We start from the raw sequence: 15597 nt of genomic DNA on the forward strand, positions 1-15597 counted from the left end.
GATGTGGGCATGTCTAGGATGTACTAAAGTAATAGATGTGATCGTTTATCAGGAATTTGTGGATCTAATACTTTAACCTAATGGGGGTCACCAAAGTACACACTATTCATGCCAAAACCTATGAATTGTGTGCAGTATTTTGAGGATGTAAGTGGCACTTAACGCAGGTCAAAGATTAATAACATGTTTTAAAAGCTAATGTGAGCTGGTGGAAATGCAGGGAAACAAAAAAAAGACACTTGGAGCATTTGTGCACTCGTTTTAAATGTATAAATCGCACAGATCTTTTACCAGTATTTGAAAATATTTAACAATGAGAGATGTTAAAATTAACAATGATCAGCACTACCGTAATGAATAGTGCAAATAACTGTAATCAAAACTTGTACAGAAACACCTGAGGAAAACGAAAAGAACGAGTCTTTCATAAATGTCCATAAAAATTAGAAAAGAGAAAGAGAGAGAAAATAGAAACAATTAATGACATGAATCACGCACATTCATCATGTTAAGACTTATTCCACCATTACTGTGTCTGACGGCGTTGCTTTGGGGACGAAAACCCCTGGAAAAAAACGTCACATTCACCATTGATGCTTTGAGCCGACTGTGGTCGATAGGGCTGGGCTATAGTGCTAAAATCACAGGCAATTTCACTTTTTTTTTGTGGGTTAAAATATGCAGGACTGATTTAATCAAGATACACGGTTAAACTGATGTTATTCAAAGCTTAATTATTTTCATTTACACACACCAATATAACAAATATTTCTACTAAAACAATATAAAAAAGCATCAAAAGGGGACTTTCAAAAACATTTCTGAGTGATAATCCAATGAATCTTTGTTTTCAGTGTTTTGATTCTATTAATTGAAATGGAACTGAATTTGAAGTGAAATAAATCAAACTTGAATGCTGTTTTTGATACAGAGGAATTATGAAACTAGTGTGACGACACAATCTTTAGGAAACTTAATGGACAAATTAAAAAAAGCGCATTAAAATAATTGTGCGGTTCACAATCTCAAGGAAAAATTATTGCAAAAATATAGTGAATATTCAATATTCCATATACACTGTATAATCGCCCAGCCCTAGTGGCCATACGGTGTCAGTGCAAGTGTGTATTTTTCCACTCTCGTGATGCTGGCCTTTGAAAAATGGCATGTTGTGCACAACACCGAGGCTCACGACGCAGTCAAAGCATTAAAACATACAAGTGTAAAGAATATGAACACTAGAATCACAGAAAACAATCCTGCCCTGCAAATGACATCATTCCTGTTTCAACAAAAGGATTTTGTACAATACAGTTTGCAAAGGAAGCTTTGTAAATACCCCTGTCTTTGCTTTGCCTTGAAAAAAAAAAGAAAAAAAATAATGCCACAAAATTGGACCCAAAATCCAAATATCACGGATGGTGAGAGAAAATGAAATAAAAAAGACCGCAAACGCTTTGGCAGAAGAGGTGAGAAAGGGAATACACAATGAAAGGATGAAAGAAAAGATAAATTACAGGTGAGACGTGAAGAAAAGTGGTTTTCTCGTTCGCTCAGCATGGCCCACCATCATACGGTGCTCCTCCCACAGATTCGGGGCTGCAAGTTATTCGTTTGTTCCTCACAGAGGAAAGAAGCAAAGAAAAAAGGTGCTCTTCTCATGAAAGTCACGTTTCACTGATTGTCCACGGAAAATTGCGCTGGCTTCTACCCACCGAGGAGAGCAGGAAGTCTCGGCTCAGAGATATACAATCACAGCATGTGTGTGTATATATATATATATATATATCTATATCTATATATATATATATATATATATAAAGAGATCCTTTACAGGAAAGGAGCTGAGAATCCAAGTCAAGACCGTGAGGTTGCGGCCCTGCCTTTGAATCCCTGTTTTATGTGTGTGTTTGTGTGTGTAATGGTGGATATTACTCCAGGGTCGTCTGTCCGCCGTCTGGCCTGGTGCTGTGCTCCTGCAGGCAGGTTTTGCGTATGACGGGCAGCGGGTGAGCCTCCGTGTTAAACACCCAGTCCTCAAGAGACAGCAGGTCGTCGTCCGAGAACAGCAGGTACAGGTATCTGTGATCGCATATGGACGGGGTTACCAAAACTCATGTTTTATTAACATAAAAATACAGCATTAAATTCTTTAAAGTGCCCCTATTATGCTTTTTTGTAGGGGTGTAAATTGAACAGTTCATCACGATACGATACGATATTGATTCTCTCAGCCAGCGATTCGATATTCGCTGATAACTCAAAGAATTCTGCGATGCGATTACGATTCGATTCAGGGCTATATCAATCGATTTATCGATATTTAGATATTATGTGCCAAGTGTACACAACTAGTTACGTTTATTAAACTCCCAAATGCATTTAAAAATATATATAACATGAGAGTTTAATTAAACTCTTTGAAAATTGCACACCCTCTCCCAATTGGGACATTTACAAGTTGTTTGTTACAAGTTGCCACGCCGCTTACGCTGAATTAAAGTGACAATGCATTGATCATGGCCAAAATACACAGCAGCTTTATCCAAAAATCGCATTGATGATATCTATTGTGTTTGAAACAGTCAATCATATGTCCTTCATCAATTTAAAAAGAAAACAAATGTCCAAAAACAAACTTGTTGCCCAAACTACAAAAACAAAGATGAACCAAACGTTATATAATATATTAATTAATAAAATAAGCTTCTTGACAAGTCTTTTTTTCTTAAATGTATTTGAATGTCCTGCTTCCGCTCACCGTACGCACTGCTCCTGTGCTGCTTACGCTCTGAAACCGGCGAGATGAGAGAGATATTAAATATATTATAAATAGTTTTTCTGCGTGAGATATACAATGTGTGGCGGGACTGCGTGACAAAAGACCGAAATGAGTGACTGTCACGCTCAATGTGTGACACCTGAGAGCCCTGATGAAGAACCTGTTGCTATCCACCGATCCATGTTGTGGTTCTAACGGCACTGAACTTGAACGTCACGGCCAAGCGCCACTAGCCTATTTTAGTAATCACACAATAACTTGACAATTGATTTAAAATTTTATATCAATATAGGCCTACATATTCTTTTTACTTTTTATTTTTTTATGCGAATTTCCTGGTAAAATGAAGGTAAAAAAATTATTTTATATTTTATTCTGCCTTTCCACGGACCACCTGCAGTACCCTCACAGACCACTAGTGGTCCGCGGACTACAGTTTGGGAATTGCTGGTTTAGAGAGACAGAATCCTTGATCGATTTAGACACTGTGAGAAAAGAGCTGATTTCTCTGAAATATATATTCTGAGAAAATGAAATAGTTTTTTGACCTTGGATGCTTGTAAACCTTTTTTTAGGAGACTCTAAAACAAAGTTATGATCCTTTAAAGTATCATAATAGGGGCACTTGAACACTACCATTAGGTTTGGTATGCTTCTATGAATCACAAAAGGACATTTGGCACTTCTGTTTTCTATACAACTAAAGTCAGCGTGGACGGATGTTGTCAAGCTCCAAAAATGTATATAAAAAGCATAAAAGTTGAATCGCTGTAATCGCTCAATCAGTGTTTCATACGTTAGTAAAACAGCTTGTGAACACGTAATTTAACGTTACATTTAACTCAGAAAGGTTATTATGTTCATATTTAATTAGTTAGTTATAACAATCACTACAGATGAGTATATTTACTGTTAATTATTTAGGAGAGTTTTTTCACCTTTAAGAAAAACAGACATGTAGGCCTACATGAAATTCTTACATATAAATCAACAATAGATCAAACTGAGAAATCTCATATACTGTGATATTTTTGAAGAGTTATCATACTGTCCATTCTGTAGTTTAACCATTTGATAGGGTAAGAAAATTCAAACCGTACAGCACAAAAGCTCGAAAAATTACCACCAATTTAACATATCAGCAGAGCAACGATATCAATCATCTTAAGTCTTTTTATATCATCCTGATTGTTGTGCATGGACGGCATTTAGCCACATATAGTGCAAAATACTCCACTCTCGTGATTCCACGATTCATTATTAAACCTATAGATGATCATGAACTTACTTGAGAGTCTCGGACAGGAAGAAGCTCTGCTGCATGTTGTCGTGACTGACGGTAGAGGCGTACACATCTCTGATTCCTGAGAAACCCGCGTCTACGCGACAATGCTTCTCTAACGCCTGTGAAGACAAACCACTTGAGCGTGATGATTTATTCACAATGTTTAGAATTACAATGTACCAAGAAACAATCAAGATCATGTGACACTTCCTTGTACAGTATCAGTAACCTTATATTAGCAGTTTACAACAGTAGGAAAAAAAGTTATTGGAAATATTAAAATGCAAATAACTATATAATCATGCATTTTTAGGATAATAGACTGTACATAGACTGTTAAATTCGAGAAGAGAAATCATTAATAAATTCATATTGTTTCAAAGATTTACTTTCTGTGTATGAAGCAACATTGCATTCACACTTTTATTCAGAAATGATGCATTATTTAATCATGAGGGACAGTAAAGACATTTATGATACAGTCGATTTCTATTTCAAATAAAAGTTCTACTATTCATCAAAGAATACTGAATAAAATTAAAATGAAATGAAAACTGTTTTCAACATTGATAATAATAAGAAATGTTTCTAAAGGTTTCTTAGTTGATTTCTGAATGATCCTTTAAAACTGAAGACTGGAGTAATGATGCTGAACATTCAGCTTTGATCACAGGAATAAATTACAAGAGATTTGTGAGTACATCTTTAAAAACAACAGAACTGCTATTTCCCTCAAAAGAGGAGAAGATTTACCGCTAAATTTGAGCTCTGAATATAAAAAGAGCTGACATGGCAAATTAACGATCTATTAACCTCAAACAAAGGTAGACATCTAGACTATAATTAGGATTGTCTCATGAGTTGGTTTTGAAGATGTACTTGACAAATGCATTTGCGTTCCCCTCCACCTCCTGCACCCAGTAATTAACATGTCAGTCTGTTGGAGGCAGTGCAGCACTTTAACATGAGCTATATTTAATATAACAGCCATAGCCAACCATTCATTTACCAAAGCTAATGCGAATAAGTCCCATGTAAGACCTTGAGATCCTCAACCTCTCGCTGCATTATCAAATATAGTGCAGTAGGTTGCGTATCTATCTATCTATCCATCCATCCATCCATATATGTATGTATTATGGAATCTATCGACCTATGAACCCATGAGTCTATCCATCCATTCATCCATCCATCCCTCCATCCATGCATATATGTATGTATTATTGAATCTATCGCTCTATAAATCCATGAATCCATCCATCCATATATGTATGTATGTATTATTGAATCTATCAGTCTATGAATCCATGAATCCATCTATCTATCCATCCATCCATCCATGATAGTTTGGTCCATCCATCCCTCCCTGATAGTTTGACCCATCCATCCTTCCATCCATCCATCCATCCATCCAAGTAACGCTAAAAAATATGTTCTGTAACCACATTTTTAATATCGGAGTAATACTTTCAGCTGTTGAAAACATATTTTTTGACCAATAGCCTATATAGTCCTAAATATTCCCATAACATTTTGAATATGTGTGTGTTTGATTTCACAGATGTCTCACACACCTCCACCGCCTCCCAGCCCCACTCCCTGTACTTGGGGTCATGGGTCAAACGCCACATGTACATGTAGCTCTCGATGACCTCTGGCCTCAGGATGTAGTAGCGGTCACTCAGTCGGGTCGCTGTGGCCTCCGCTCCTCCATCAAAACGGAAAGCCTCTGGACCAAGTTTGGTGGCTGTTGACAGAAAAACATTTAAATACTGACTCTAAACACTGTTCTTGGTCTTATTGTGAAAGATTAATCAACACACATTATTCTTAAAGGAAATAATTCATTGCATTGTAAAAACATCTGAAACTCCAATAACCTGATTCTGTTCTGATACACTGTAACAATCCAATCACAATACGATTTGTTTTACACTGTCACACTACAATAAAACGGGTTGTGAATCATATTTCACATTGCCAAAACGATAACAGTATTTTAGTTTGCGTTTGCTTTCTATTTAAGGTGGTTTTCATGTGTGACTCTACATTCACATTGACAACATTTCAATCGCTGGACGGCAAGTCACTACGGCTGATTGACTTTTTGCTATTGATCGGTGATTTAAAAAAAAAAATCACATTCATAGCATGAAGCAAGAAGAAATAAACGGTTATATTGTGATATTCACATGCTACAAATTTCTTACACACAAGATTAACCTATGCTAGATTAACGTGCACAGACTAGATGAAGATAACAAACCGCTTAGTAAATGTTGAGACCTTCAGATTAACATCAAATAAGATTAATAAATTCTGTAGATGTAATGTTCATTGTTAGTTCATGTTAACTAATGTAGTTAAGTACTGTTAACAAATGAAACCTTTGTAGGGTATGGACCAATCAGACACATACTAATTATTCATTATATACAAAGGTTTATGAAACTCCTCACACAGCCCAAATGAACAAACACAAGGGCAGAAACAGTGTCATGTTACAGGGCATGATAAGGAGATTTTACGACCTCCGAGGAATGTGGCCACATACTCAAGAGAGAGACTATGAAACAGAAACCCTCATTAAAACAGACTTTGCTGCGTTAATCATAGACTAACTGATCTATAAATGAACATGCATAAAACTGTGAAAGAAACAGTGTAAATGGTTTACTGTCTCGTGTACTATTAGGTATATATTATCGTATGTATCCTGGTATACAACCAACTAACGATCAATGTAACCTCACCTGTATCATGCCTCCTACCTAAATAATCCTCATTTAATGACTCACACTTTGATGTACATCACCTTCTTCTAGAATGCAGTGTGGATGTGTTATAGCTATTTTAGCATTAATGAAGGTATAATCATATTATGGGACAAAGATCCGTAAATCAACTAAGAGCCACTTTCCCTCTCAGACATGTCCCCTTTCTGATTGGTCGAGTTCAACCCTTAGGGGAGGATCTTCTCCAGGCCTTATTAGAGACAGTCCACATGTGACCTCCCTCTCTTAGTTTTTCATCCATCCGCAACACTGTTCTGGTGAGACTGGGGAGCCCCCTCCCCCTCCACGGGGGCCCCAGGGCCCAGCAGGCCTTGATTCCAACCAGATCCGGCCTCATGGAAAAGAGAGAAGACTCTCTCACAAAGAACCAAGGACAATCTCAGGAGTTTTGGAACAAAGACTCCAACCAACAAAGACTCCAACCAACAACGACTCCAATCACCCATCCTTTTGACTTCCTCACTTCTCCTGGGTGCTCGGCGTGGCCTCAACAGAGTCCCAGGCCTTGACCAAACCAATCATGCGTTCCTGGAGAAAGAGAACGCTCAACCAACTTCCACTTGACACTGCCGGAACCATCAACGACTTCAATTTTCAACAACTTCAAGAATTGTTCCCATTACAAATGCAAGTATTCAATTCAATGAAATGTGAAAATGAAATTCTGATGGTTCTTCTCATAGACCCTCTTCCGGTTTCCAATTTCATCCTATCACTAACCTATTTATGTATTCATGTGTGTATGTTGTTTAGTTTATTTATATTCATATAAATATCTATATTTAGTTAATAAAACTTGTACATAATATGTATTTGGTTCTGTTTTGTTTGCAATACAAGTCACTTTACGATCACGGTTTTTGCTACTGGCTCAAAGTACAAGTACAGGCGAAGAAATAATTATTCTTCGGTGGCCATGGAAGATACCCTTTTCTTAGAATAAATTAATAATCAGTTCGTTGGAAGAACTGATTAATTGATTGTAATATTAATTCAGCCACATCAAGTTAATCCAATTAACTGACCCAAATATTTATAATTAATAATAACAAGATATTATTGATTATTAATATTTCCAAAAAGCTGAGTTCCTTACACCTTATTGTAAAGTGTTGCAGAGAAAACAGAAAGCATGTTTATTGTTCTCACTAAAAGTGGGTTATATGCACTAAAACAGAGATGCAAGTTACAGTAGTCTTCAATATCCCTCATACTGATTCCTCAGATGGTGTAAACTCTAGCAGATGCGATGAGCTTTGTGTTTTTACAGCATAGAGAAACCTGAGGTAGTAAACACAAAGAGTGTGTGTGTGTGGTTTGTGCAAACTATGATCACCAGCCGGTCTGTGAGGACGTCTTTATGAAAACACAATGCAGAACATAACGTAACAAACCCAAATGTATCCCATTATGCCCTTAAATCTAAAATTACAAGCAGCTCCAGTCTGAGAGAACACTCTCTTCTGAATAAACATTTTCATTTGCATATACTGATTACGGTTTGTTTTGTCTCAATTCCTCATCTCTTTAGCAATATTACACCACTTCCGTATATAAATATTTGCCACGGCATATTTAGCATGGCGTGGCGGTTGTATTTAAGTGTAGTATGGCAGTGATTATAGTGAATGACACTGTAGCCGCTCTGTTACGGTGATGCGGCTTCTCCCATGGGATAGCATTTATCGTCAACATTAATATGACACTTCTCGATATATATGGCTCGGCGTTTCTCCAAACCTGTTTAATATAACAGCTTCTTTGAGCATCACAGCACACTGGGGAATATTATAATGAAGAGAACATGTTAATAAAAGTAAAACATAAGACAGTATTTCCCGTACTGATCGTCAGGTCTTGTAATTTATGGCTGTTTATTTGCTGTCTCAGTTCTGCTCCTTGTGTTGTTTGCGGTTTTTGTTATTATTTGTATTATTTGTAATGACTCTTATTTTCATTAAATCTTATTTGCATCTCTCATTTCTCATTTTCCCCACGTTATAGCATCTTTTTATTTTTATTTTTTTTAAAAGTGATTCTCATTAGATTCACATTTTAATATGGTAGTTTTGTTTGACTGTAGTACAGTAATAAAATGATGAATTATTTAAAGGCAATGCAAGAAATACTACAATGGTGTTAAAATACTTCAAAATTAATGTTTTCACAATAATGATTTTGGGGAATGAGAATATTTGTGAAAATATCTTTGTCATTAAAATAATAAACTCAATCCAAATAAATCTTGTGTCTTTAAATGTTCTCAACAGGTTTGGTGAGATTGATTCATATGTTGTTCAGTCGTGTTATATTTTAGAGATGTGAGGTCATAAATTGTGTGCAGAGACGAGATCAAACGTGTAATTTCACTCCTGCTATATCTCTTGATGAGAGCGCTGTGAAGACCAGCACAATTTGTGCTACTTTTGATCTGAACCAGGTTCGACTTCATCTCATTTGTCTGCTTCTGATGTCTGAGAAACCAACACAGTCTGAGGAAAGAGGTTGTGATTATCCAGGAGAGTAATGGCCTTCCTCTATCTGAGCGGCAACAGATTGGATTTTCAGTAACACAGACAAGCTGGAAGCATGAAGAGAAAGATAAGACAAAGGGATATTTCTGGGGAAGCTGCCTTTCAACGTTTCTCACAGATCAGTAGGAGCTTTTTCAGGAGTCAAATCCCTTACTAACTAAACTGCAACACTCCAGCTTTATTTTAGAAGCGTTTACATACTATTCATTCATATTTTAAATCAGCTTTTATTATATTTTCAGCATTCGTTTTTTGGTAACACTTTACAACAAAATTTGATTAGTTAATATTAGTTAACTACTTTACTTAATATAAACTAATAATGAACAGCACTTCTATAGCTTTTTTTATGTTAATTTCAACATTTACTAATACATTATTAACATCAAATGTTTTATTTGCTAACATTAGTTAACGCACTGTGAACTAACATGTGTTACCAGTTTTTTACATTTCTGTATAGCGTACATTTACTTTTATTTCAGTTTTAGTATAATTTTTATGGAAGCTTGTTTCCACCACAGAATAAAAAGTCACAATTGTGAGTTATAAAGTCAGAATTGTGTGATATAAAGTCGCAATTGTGAGATAAAAAGTTTAAAATGTTTTAAAATGTTTTATTCTGAGGTGGAAACAAGCTTCCATACATTTTACTACTTCTACTTATTTATTTCAGTTAGTTAGTTTTTCATCTTATATTTAGATATAATTATTAAGAACCTTATTTCAGTTAACTAAAACTATCTTTAATAGATCTAGGTTTTCATTTAAGCACTTAAATCACTCAAATTAAAATAAAGATAAATACAAATAAATAAAATGATGTACAAAAATGGAAACAAATGACAAACAAAAACAAAATTACTTAAACTTAAATTAAATTAAAACAAAATATTAAAAAAACTAATTAAAATGATTAATAAATGTACTATAATAGTATAATACTTTAAAGTTAATTTACTTCATGTGACTGTAATGACTTTCTGCATTTTAAAGAGTCGATTTAGGAGTGCTGCCGTTCAGTTCCTGCTGCTTTAAATGATGCGTTTTTTCACCAACTCCAACTAACATTGTGAGACCATTCGGATATAAACCCGTCTCTTTGAGGGACCGACCTGAGCGGCTGTAGGACTCGTGGCAGGTGTGAGTGATTTCAGCTGCCAGATCCAGGTAGTGCTGCTTCTGTCCCACCGGCCCGTCATCAGCACCGATGCCAATCATCCCGCCGGAGAAACAGGCCAGATGCCCCATCTTATGGTCCAGGATGCCCCCTCGCCACTCGGCCACGTACGTTAATCCACCCGGAGACTTCTGCACCAGGTTCGTCTCGATGGCCTGGACAAAGACAGGGAAATGATAAATACAAAGCAAAGGCAACATTTCAACCACCAGCACTTTTCTGAGTGGTGGAGCGTCAGATTTTTCAAAACACTACATGCATGCTGAAGATAACGCAGCTATTAATCGCAGTCGGACACGCTTCCTATGAAAAAAAGATGGATGGACGTGTTTTGTGTACGAGTGGATGAAACATCCGTTAGATTTGTAAAGTGCTTTGAAATCAAGGCGACGCTGGATTTCAATAAAGCTTGAATCTATGCACATAAAAAACTGGGACACGTGCATATATTGCCTAAGGTGCCAACATTTATGCATGAAATGTTTTATGTATAGTATAAGACAGAATGCTGCGTGGTGAATTGAAGTCAAGCCTCATTGAGATTCTATCGGGACTTTGACACTTGAAGGTGTATAAATCTGCCAAAGACTATATGGGAAAAGATCTCAGTGCTGTTTATTTCAGAGAGTCTGCTGAAATCTGTCTTTTCTCTCTGCGTTTTTATGTTTTCGCCTCTTAAGACGAGCACAAAACAGCACAAGCCATCATGGACGATCAATAGCGAATGACTCATCGTTTTGTTTTGTTCTGCTCTTTCTTTGCGTCCTCCTCTCCAAGTCCCAAACAAAACTTCTTCAGAAGGCTTTTCTCCACGGTTGTGTCATCGGTTTTCTCCATTTTGCATCATCAAATGTATACAACCCTCTTACAGTGAACATGAAATCAAAACTCATGATCAAGAGACAGAGTTAAACATCAAATATCATCAAGTGTATGGCTAGCAAATATTTCACATCAATTTTAAAAACAATTTCACCAACAAAACCTCTGAAACTAATCAAAAGCATTGTACACATGAAAACATGTTATACATTTTTAACATTAGGCTGATGAAAGTGCCCTCTTTCTGATTATAAATGTAATTAATATCTTGGCAGACCACATTTTTCAAGGGAAACATTATCTAATGAAAACGCTAATTTGCAAATGAAGTGATAATGAGTGAGGATGTGTTCGCTATCTCCGTATCACGGTTAGATTTGTGCTCTTGGATCAGGATGAGCGCGAGTCGAGAGGCCAATCTAATCTTAAAACTAATCTAGGCTATTTTACACACTTATCCGACTGTGCAAACATTTTTTTATTTTTTTACTGAACATACTGAAGACCAGAAATAGTACATGCAACCAAATTGCAAGAAAAATAAATAATAGCATAAAAAAATAATGCTTTGTAAATGCCATTGGTAAGTTTTGAACAATCAAAGTGGTGAGTGTTATGAATGATATCTCCGTACCTCCATAGCGCTGTAGTACATCTTCTTGGCCTCCTCATCAGTCTTATCTGACATCAGGAAGGATTTGATCAGGTACTCATAGAAACTGTCCCCGAGACCTCCAATCGAGACATGATCTGAGGAAAAGACAACACGACAAAAACTCTGAACTCTAATACCACAAAATTATGATACAAAATATTTTGAATTAAGAAAACGAAGCCTATTTTTAGGGGCAATACGATTTTTTTTTACATTATGCATTGCAGTTTGATACGTTCAGCTTCAACTTCCTGTTTCAACAGGAAATATGTCAACACAGTAAAGATTACTGCACTCAAAGAAATTTGTAATGGTCCCTATACAAACACACACACGAATTTGTAATGGTCCTAAAATGGGCCAATACAAACACACACACGCACGTGCACAGTCTGCACACACACACACACACACACACACACACACACACACACACACACACACACACACACACACACACACACACACACACACACGTAGTGTTTCCATATTTTATGGGGACTTTCCATAGACATAATGATTTTTATACTGTACAAACTGTATATTCTATTCGCTTACACTAACCCTACCCCTAAACCTACCCATCACAGGAGACTTTCTGCATTTTTACATTTTCAAAAAACATCACTTAGTATGATTTATAAGCTGTTTTCCTCATGGGGACCAAAAAATGTCCCCACACGAACAAGGATTTCAGATATTGCCATCCTTATGGGGACATTTTGTCCCCATAATGTAGGGTTTACCAGGCCCCACACACACACACACACACACACACACACACACACACACACACACACACACACACACACACACACACACACACACACACACACACACACACGCACGCACGCACGCACACACGCACACACGCACACACGGACACAGACACATGCACACACACATATTTATTTAGAGTAAAACAATTATTTTTACAATTATACCTATTTATAATTTTACTTTACGTATATATATATATATATATACACACACACATATATTTTTATTTATAATTTAATTTATTTTGTTTCTCCATTTTTGATTTTGAGGTTAAACATCTCCCAGCCGGTTTCATGATATTCAGTTATTTGTGTTATTCTTATACCAGGATTAGAAGTGAATGGATTCTATTTATATGCACACCATTCATTGTGTTCGGTTCAGGGATGATCTTGGTGCTATAATCAGAATCAACAAACATAATGCCAGGAATGTTTGTATCCGCCCTCCGCTCTATTGACATGCAAATCAGAAAGAGTGTGTCGCGTTCTCTTCTCGATATCTCTGAAACTCATTAGACATTCCCATGCTACACCAATTAGTGCTGCAGTTGCAGATTACATTCACCCTAATAAAGAAAAAAAAATGTTTCCCCTGTTTTTCAGGTGAATCTGAAAGATTCAATTTCCAAAAGGTAATGGGATTTATTATCATTTTAATAACTCTTGGCCGAGGTCTCATGTCCCTGCTTGACAGGAGAGCCGCACTGGCTCAATTGATGTCATGGATGCCAGAATAATTGCATTGTGAAACTCAAAGATGGAGCTTGTGAGAGCCACTCTCATGACCCAGCGCACCAGACACTGAGAAAACCACAGAAATAAAAAACGAAGAACAAAAAAATACTAACAAAAACAAATGATTGTACACCACACCAGTAAAAAGTTTGGATACACTCCACCAAATGTATGCTTGTTACAATGAAAATAATACATCTTTACAAGTTTGAAATATTTTACTCAGAAGATTTGAACTCTTTGCTTTAGAACGAGAGAATTGCATGAGAATTGCAAAAACACTTGGTATCAACCTCGGTGTGAATGTTGAGGAAAACATTGTTTACAAATATTTCATAATTTTACATTGTTCAAGCACATCGTCCTAGGCGTGCCCAGGCTGTATGAATCTACAAATACAGTACATTTGAATATTATAACATTTTTGTGTTTTTTTTTGAGTCTCAATAATCAAAGGTTTTTAGTGTTGGATGATGGGAAGGCCCAAATGTACGCACACATGCACACACGTACACACTACACACACACACACAAGCTTTTTCCAGAGAATAGGAACAGCTGTAATTAGCTAAATTCTATCATCTATCACTCACACCTTGCACATTCGTTTTTTTATATTTGGGCTAATTTGATAATGCCGCCAATCCAACAATCCAAAGCATTTTTCTACTATAAAAGTTGACATGCACACCACCAAAGTTGCATTTACACATACCTCCAATCATGGGAAACAATGATCGTCATAACAACAAAAGTTTAATGTGGCTATGGTGCACTTATTTTATTAAGGTGTTATATATGCATTGGTGGTATAATGCACATGTTGACTCAATGTATCTTTCTTAATCAGTATTTGTGTCTTGTTCTCCAGGAAAAACCTTCTTAAAACAAGACAAAACTCCACAAGATATCAGGATTTGTTGTCTGGGAAAATATTTAAATGAAGTTTATTTTTCTCGCTTCATTTGAATTTTTATTGTTCAAAGCATGAATAGAAAAAATAGTAAGGTTTATGCTAAAAAGATTTGCTTCTCATGCAAAATGATCTTTTAAGGATGTTTAGATATTTTACAGGGAAACAACACAGAACTTGTTCGACTAATTTGATAATGCCACCAATAACAGATTAGTACCTGTTTGTGTAAAATGATTTAAAATCACTGAGATATTACTTACGCTGCACCCAATTTCCACTGACGGGACTCAGGAAGTTGGGATACAGACCGTGAGGCTTCTCCATTTTGTTCAACAGCTTTCGGATGTTCATCACCTAATAAAAAAGACAAAACCATATAGTTCATTCAATGCCCGTATCAGTGTAACGTCCTCTTAGTGTAAATTAGTGTTGTCAAACGTGCAAGTACTTCGGTACCAAGTCGATACTTACAGAGTTCCAAACTTTTGATTATAATGCAAGTTTTTACTCAGTTGCTCAATTTGAATACGTCAAAATAGATTCATGCATTAAGTATTAAAGAGGTCATGAAATGTGAAATCAAAATTGCCTTGATCTTTGTGCCATTAAAACATCCTGAAAGTTTCACAGCTTAAAACGTCCACCTCATTATAAACAAAGCATTTATTTAATCAAGCTCCAAAAACAGCACATTTGGATTTTGTGTGATTTGTGATATCATGAAGGCAAATTCATTAGCATATGACCACCTCCAGAGCAAGACATCGACCAATAGTTTTACATCATCGCACCATAAACAATTTTTCGGTTAACTAAGTGCATCATCAGGGTACTTTAAGTGCACTTTTTCTTTGTGGAATTTTCAGTGAACAATATTTATACTACAAAAACGGCATAGAATAGGGCATAAGTAGGAAAATTGGGACACTCCTAGAAGGTCAGAATGAGGGTTGAAAATTTACACTTGGGATTAAAATGCGATCACCGTGATCCAATCAAGCAGATCGGATCATAAGCCAATCAGGACATGGAGCATTTACACCTGTCAACATCAAGTGGCTTCTGTGTCTGGATAACAGATCGGATCTCGAATTTCCGCAGAAAAACAAAA

At 36.3% G+C, this 15597-nt stretch overlaps 1 protein-coding gene across 2 annotated transcripts in view; it reads right to left on the reverse strand.

Moving 5' to 3' along the window:
* Window positions 1–244: 244 nt before the first annotated feature.
* Window positions 245–15597, reverse strand: part of LOC143730981 (mannosyl-oligosaccharide 1,2-alpha-mannosidase IA) — a 207551-nt gene continuing 192198 nt past the window's right edge. For both annotated transcript variants that reach the window (XM_077221592.1, XM_077221591.1), the window contains exons 7-12: window positions 14747–14840; window positions 12033–12148; window positions 10512–10731; window positions 5642–5814; window positions 4071–4186; window positions 245–2082 (exon numbers count right to left, since the gene is read on the reverse strand). In XM_077221592.1, coding sequence (XP_077077707.1) covers window positions 1932–2082; window positions 4071–4186; window positions 5642–5814; window positions 10512–10731; window positions 12033–12148; window positions 14747–14840 — 870 coding nt within the window. In that variant the 3' untranslated portion in view covers window positions 245–1931. The remainder of the gene's footprint in view (window positions 2083–4070; window positions 4187–5641; window positions 5815–10511; window positions 10732–12032; window positions 12149–14746; window positions 14841–15597) is intronic.

Source organism: Siphateles boraxobius, unplaced genomic scaffold (assembly GCF_051911475.1).
Source record: "Siphateles boraxobius isolate OS27281-9 unplaced genomic scaffold, OSU_SipBor_1 84, whole genome shotgun sequence".
Lineage (NCBI taxonomy): Eukaryota > Metazoa > Chordata > Actinopteri > Cypriniformes > Leuciscidae > Siphateles > Siphateles boraxobius.